The sequence below is a fragment of the Photinus pyralis genome, unplaced genomic scaffold (assembly GCF_008802855.1).
Source record: "Photinus pyralis isolate 1611_PpyrPB1 unplaced genomic scaffold, Ppyr1.3 Ppyr1.4_LG5, whole genome shotgun sequence".
In the NCBI taxonomy this organism is placed as follows: Eukaryota; Metazoa; Arthropoda; class Insecta; order Coleoptera; family Lampyridae; genus Photinus; species Photinus pyralis.
In genome coordinates this window covers 46,249,276-46,256,265 of record NW_022170596.1, presented here as the reverse complement: position 1 = coordinate 46,256,265, position 6,990 = coordinate 46,249,276, and the positions used below count along the sequence as shown (strand labels likewise).

Sequence of the window (6,990 nt, the reverse complement as noted above, 5' to 3'; positions counted from 1 at the left end):
TTTCGTATTCTTGACGCTTTAAACCGTTCGAGTGGGTGACTCACACTGTCACATGTCGAGCGCTTTCAGTCGATCAGTTTTTTTTCAGTGACTTGAGTTGTGCGATCCTTTTAAACTGATTTTTGGTGATCTTACTCGTATATTTTCCTAAAGTATAGGCAATAAATAAAACCGTCACGCTTTTCGTGAGTATTTTATGCATCCTTCACCTTGTCGTTTCTCAGTGTTTATATGATTTATGAATGAAATCTAACCTCGCTTTTGATAAATTTTCGTGCTCGTTCTCCTGTGATTTCTAGGCGATTTTTATTATTTATTTATACGAAACTGTTTATTAAACTTCCTTCTTTTTAACGATTATCATTTTGCTCGCGAAAGTGTGCATAATCCGTGTGAAGTGTACAATTTCTACACCTCTGTTTTTACCACAGTTTTGCTAAGTATATAAAGATTCATTCAAGAAATTAAAATGGACGAACTGGTTATGTTGGATTTGCTGGACGCCGAAGAGGAAGCAGAAGAAGTTGTCCGTGTTCAAAGACCCCGGGCTGACGCAATTGCCATTCTTAGCGATGTCCAGTTTAAAAACATGTTTCGTTTTCCCAAGGAACTGTTTAGGATTATTGTGGAGGTGTTGTCCCCCCATATGAGACCAACAAATCGAGCTTCAGATTTGGAGATTCCCATTCGTGTAAGTAAAGAAAATTTTCCACTTACAGCTTATTGGTTTCTTTTCTTATATGGCAGATATTGATTGCATTACGCTTTTTTGCTTCGGGATCTTATCAGATGGATGTAGGCTCCAACTTGTTCATGTCTGTCTCCCAACCGACTGTAAGTCGATGCATCAGTGAAGTGAGCGATGCTTTCAATGTCCCAGCGATTTTCAATCGATTTGTAAGATTCCCTCATAACTTCGAGGAACTGGACCGAGTACGAATGGGTTTTTTCGAAAAGTACAACTTCCCTGGTGTTGTCGGCTGTATAGATTGTACTCACGTGGCAATTGTGGCGCCCCCCGCGGAAGATCCCGATCGACCAGGACACTTGTACATAAATCGCAAAGGATTTCATTCGATAAACGTTCAGCTCATTTGCGATTCAAATCTTAAGATATTGAACGTAAAAGCATCTCATCCTGGAAGTACCCACGATGCATTCATTTGGAATAATTCTAATGTCCAAGAGGTAATGCGTACCATCCATGCAGAGAGACGAGGAACCTATTTTTTACTTGGTTAGTACATTCTCAATAAAATCAATGAAATGATAAAACGTGTTGTACGTTTTTGTAGGAGATAGTGGCTATCCTTTACGGCCTTGGCTTTTAACACCTTTGGAAGTTGAACCTGAAGAGGGTACACCAGAACACAATTACAACTGTGCCCATAAACGCGCAAGGGCTTCCATAGAGCGCTGCAACGGTGTTTTGAAAAGCAGGTTCCGGTGTCTTTTGAAACATCGAGTTTTACATTATTCCCCTCATAGGGCAGCTCTAATTATAAATTCGTGTGTAGTTTTGCATAATATTTGTATGGAGCGCAATTTGGTGGAGGATCTGGATGAGTTTGATAATCAGGACATTAATGACGGTGAGACTTTACATTACTTAGCTTTTGCAATGTTTCTAAAGCTTATGATTACAGGACTGTTTAACATGGACATGGAAAATGAAGAACCAGCAGCAGCACATTACATTAATCCTGAACTGGTTGAAGGACGTAGAGTCCGGACTGCACTGATTGCTGGCCGATTCATAAATAATTAATTTGTTAAAAGTCGTTTGAGAGAGCAATTATGTTTAATTAATATTTTCATAAAAATCTGGCATATTTTTCACAATGTAAATGTGAATGAATTGCTATAGGCTTGACAATATTTCATAAAACAGAATTCGTGAAATCTTATCAAACTAGACCTTGAATATTTTGGTATGCTACATTTGTGGTTAACCTCTGTACGAATCACTCACATTTAATATAGATCAATGCTTGTATAGTTATTTTCTAGTTTAGCTTATTACTTATCGTCATAATCACTAGAGCTGGCGTGTGATTATATAAGAAATTCTGTATAAAATAGGTTCTCACCTACTGAAATACATGTGTTGATGTACATTTCAAATGTGCACAATAGAATAATCATAAACTAGTAGACACAATCACTACAGACCGACGAAAAGGTATTTTCTCAGGAAGGAAGTGACTAGTCCAAAAAATCTTTTGTCGATCTGGTCTTGAAGCAGTGCTACACTGTATAAGAAAAAAATCACGAAGAAAAAGCTTAAAACGGAGGAGTAGTAGTGGCCCAGATGGACCAAGTGCAGGCAACAGCTTTAATTTTCTTTTAGGAAAATGCACTGAAAAATTTATTAGCCGCTCCCCAGCACTTGTAATTATACAACTAGAAAATTTATATCATTATGTAATTATCAATAAAAATCGTTTGTCGTTATATTTTACATATTACCATTAGTTGGAGCTATATTTAAGTTTTTTTAATTCTAGCAATTGTGTATTAATGAGTTGCTGTTCCATTAAAACAGTTTGTTGCCGTAAGTGCTCAATTTTTGCGTCGTAATAGTCTTTTTTTATTTTTAATTTTTTATTCAAATATTCTGCATATTCCGCCCTCGATTCTTCTGCCGTTCGCTTCTTCCCTTTTTTAACAATTTCTGAAGCTGCTGAACTGGTTAGATTCTTGGATGTCGTGGGTTGCGTAGGTGGGATTTTGGTTACCTCGTCAATGTTGATAACCTCGATGTCGACTTCGTCAACAGGGTTCAATATTATGGGATGAACAATTGCACCACTGGAATTGGAGATCATGGATGTGGCTAAAAGGACAAGGAAAAATTTTAACGTGAAAGTTGTTAAAAAATCGTAGCCTATATACTTGTATCATTCGCATGGAAATTGCAGACACTTTCTTTAATTAATGAATCTCCTTCTACCACTACCGGCTTGATAAAAGTGTCCACAATATCCTGCTCGAATGTGGTCAATTTTTCATCACTGGGGGGACCGCCACCTGTTTGGTTTGTTGACCGGTTGATTCTGGCAGCTTTCGCCTTTACGCGAGAATATAAATCTTGCCAAGTCTAAAATTGCAACAATATATATAGCTTTAATAAGGTATTGAGTTGCATATTAATGAAAACATTACTTTTCGCCAATTTTTCCAATCTTTGTAAGGCCCTCCAGTGCTATTCAAAGATGCTGCAACCGTCTTCCACTTCTCGTGTATATTTTTGTTGGTAAAATTAGGTGACGTTTTCCCTGCCACGTTTTTATTTTTTTTTTAAAACTGAACAAGTATCAGCTTTTGCTCTTCTGAAGCGCGAGACATATTTTAATTTTAAATTTGAATAAATCGCATAAATTACAAACGCAAGCGCAATGAATCACAATTTGACAGATTCAAACAAGTGACATGAGAAAAAAGTGAGAATACAGTGGTGCCAAGTTGACAAACTCGAGCGGTTTTCAATTAGTGTCAAGAATACGGAATTTGGTGAGTGAGTGAGTCACCGATGACAAAGTTACCCACTCACCGATTTTTATCGAGCGGTTCAAGAATAGGAGTCTTAGTCTTTTACGTTCCACATTTATAGTATCATCAGTAATGGAAAATTTTGTCTTTAGCAGTTTTCCAAATTGGGCATGGGTATGCGAACGTCCGAATTTATCCATGGCGAATGTAACCAAAAAAGAGGGAAAAGAGGTATTTATACTAATTGACGTAAAAATCGCTGCGTGGGCTTTTGTATGTAACCCTCCTCGTACATCTCTTCCACAATTGATATTACGTCATTATTTACTCCAGTGTTTCCTGCCATTTTTTCACCCCATAAAACCTCTAAATCCCTAATCAGTTCATGCACGCTATTCCAGTATTTGTATTCGATAGGCCGGTCGAGTTCCTTGAATAGAGTAATACCGCTTCCCGATTTCGCACGCCCCCTATTCGCCGCTTCCTCCTCCTTTAGTAGAGGCTTTATTATCAGCGTATACTTTTTGCTCTTATTGCCCCGAATCTGTTCGGTGGGATCGTAATTGCGCCGTGCGACATGAGTTGCTATTATTATCTGCTTATAGTTACTTCTATCCTGATTGGATACTAGCGATTCATCCGGCTCATTCATAATGATAAGTTCGTATAGGCCTGCTGTACCCTTATATTGAACGCCGTTAATCATCAAATCGTCACCATTAATTATCACAGGTTCATCCATAATTCACTTATCCGTCTCAACATTATAATGAATTCCAAAGGTCGTGTCAATTGCATTACTCGTATCTCTTATCATGCGCTCGACGTATATACGCGGTAGGTGTTTGTATTGTTCCAAAAACTCTCGCGAGGCTTGCGTATCAAGTAATGATACAGATGATGATGATGCGATAGAGGACTCTTCTTCTTCTTCCTCCGGTTGATGTTCTCCTATTACTGTACTCTGTAGAAATGATGGCGGCGGTCTCAATGATGGAGTAGCCGTGGGATGAAATGGTCTAACCATAGGACTAATATCAGTTGGAGGATATTTTTGAAAGTAGGGAAGTCTAGCCAGCGGACTGATCTCGGTAAGGGAAGAGGGCCTTCGTCTCACACTCGCGAGTAATAAGGTATCGCAGGGGTCGTACGTTGTTGTGATGACTTTCTTTTTGCAGGAGATTGAGGTTTTTTAGGGGGTGATGTAAATACTTCGTCCTCTGGCTCCTCCTTTTTCGTCTCAATAACCGATGATGATGACAGCGGTTCGATTTTCTTTACGATCTGGGAAAGCGGTTGAATTAGTGGTTTATACGTTCGTACAAACTCCACTTCTTTAATAAAACGATCCGTTTTGAGACGATTGTACTTTTGCTGTAAGTTGGGAGAATGCTAATGGGTCTCAGATCACTGAAGGTTTCAGGAATACTATGTTTAGGGATCGGAATTAGGGGAATGTACTTTTTACGAGACATTCATTTACAACGTGAGTGATATAGGGAGCAATAAAATGACAGCAGAGCCTTATCATATCAATCCCGAGCGATCGGAACCTATTGACTTAGATTTTAATTCCATAATGATTTTTAGAACAAAAGATTCGCTAACTTCTTGAAATTTAAATTGTTCGTTGACGTCCGTGTTCACATCAGAATAATCAGCAGCCGGTAGACCAGCAGTGTGCAGTTTACGAGAAGGAATAGAGTTGATAAAAATAGTACATTATATATCAAGGTAGAGAAGTCCACTATTATTGCCTGAGCACCAAGATTACATCTCGAGGCGCTTGCGCCGAGGGGGGTAAGGGGCGAAGGCAATAATAGACTTCTCTACCGTGGTATATATACTATTTTTTTCACTACTAGCACTTGAAATCCTCTAAATTAACATATTATATTGATAAGGGAGTTAACGGTTGGACAGAATTGTTTGTTTCTTAATTTAACATGTCAATCAAGTACGTGGAAGTACAAGTCAAACAGGCCGTATTTTGTTCTGTCATTGAGATTTTTCAAAGAGTATTTCGTTCGAATTTTTTCAAAATGTGATAATTTTAGGTATGTAATTTCTCTGGAAATTGCGAATGGTGGCAATTATTCGTTTTAGAGAACTTGTCTAAACGTTCATTGAGCGAAATTTCGGGTTGTGTTTTCTAAAAGTGACAGCGTGACAGTTCTCATTATTGACTACTAGCATTGAATAAAAACACTATAAGAAGCCTAACCCCGTGGAAATAAAGCGCGACAGAGATTGAACTGAGAATATAATGGAAACACTGTCAATAGTGTCGATTCTTGAACTGAGAAGAATGAGAATTTGCTTTCCTCCTATTTACCGCAAACAGAGTTCGGTGATCACAACCAATGCGGGTGCAAGGGGATTTGTCGCGCTTTCTTCCATAAGCGTTAGGCTTCTTATAGTGTTTTTATTCAATGCTACTAGTTAATAATAAAAAATTATTAACCACTTTGAACAAATGCCGAGAAAGCCTACTTTACAAGTGGAAAAAAGGTTAATAATCATGTCATCAGACGCTAGTAGTGAAAAAAAGAATTTATATCGTTTGGATTGCTTAGATGTACAGGTACGGTAACGTTATCTTTTCTGTATATAGGTATCTAAATCTTTAACAACTTTCCACAGTTTAGATCTGTCATATATGCTTTCTTTTCGTGCTTTTAGAATGCGCAATAAATTCCTTAAAGACTTGTAGTAGTCCCAATTTTTTGGTTCTTTTAAAGCGACTATATGCTTTGTCTCGTAAGTGCATCATAAATTTAATGTTTTCTGTTAACCAGGGTGCCTTAGGTCTTTTAAATGTGACAGTTTTCATAGGAAAAAAGTTATCAAATACCTATGCTCAGAATACTGTTGGAGAGGAAAGATACTTTTTCGTCAATTACGGACAATGCATATATCTCCTCCCACGGGAGCTGTCGCAGTGCAAAATCAAAGAATGGGATTATATCGTCGATGCTGCTATAGTCTCTAAAACTTAAAGTATGGGGATGGAAGTGATGTGAAGATGTAGACACGGTCCAGACTGGCACTACCAGCAAGTAACTCATGATCGGAAAAGTTCCAACAGCTATTTATATCACAAGACAGCACAATCGAGAGATCAGACACCAGGATATGATCAATCAAGGTTGAAGTAGCCTGAGTAACGCGAGTTGGCTCCTTGACAATTTGATGCAATCCCAACGATTCCAACATAGAAATGTATTGGACAGTATCATAACTTTTAACTTTAAACATATCAATATTGAAGTCGCCAAGTGCAAATATTAAGTTGTGCATAGGAGATATGACACCCATCGTATCTTCAAAATCATCTAAAAAATTTGCAAGCGGGGAATGAGGAGATTTATAAACAGCACCAAACACGAATAATACTCGTACCTTATTACGATCCATAACACGAATCCAAAATTGTTCAACATTTGCAGTTTTCAATGCCTATAAAATTATAGGAAAATCTTTTGCTAATGTATATTC

At 37.9% G+C, this 6,990-nt stretch overlaps 1 protein-coding gene and 1 long non-coding RNA gene across 2 annotated transcripts; both read left to right on the top strand.

Moving 5' to 3' along the window:
* The first annotated feature begins 17 nt into the window (after positions 1-17).
* On the top strand, positions 18-2,260 carry LOC116172778. The gene is made up of 2 exons (XR_004145752.1): positions 18-185; positions 2,195-2,260. It is a non-coding gene; the product is annotated as an uncharacterized LOC116172778 (long non-coding RNA).
* LOC116172777 (putative nuclease HARBI1) lies at positions 184-2,172 on the top strand. Its single transcript, XM_031490042.1, has 4 exons — positions 184-691; positions 748-1,237; positions 1,296-1,592; positions 1,647-2,172. Exons 1-4 carry the CDS (start codon positions 470-472, stop codon positions 1,766-1,768), a joined length of 1,131 nt encoding a protein of 376 aa, XP_031345902.1. The 5' UTR covers positions 184-469; the 3' UTR covers positions 1,769-2,172.
* Positions 2,261-6,990: the final 4,730 nt, after the last annotated feature.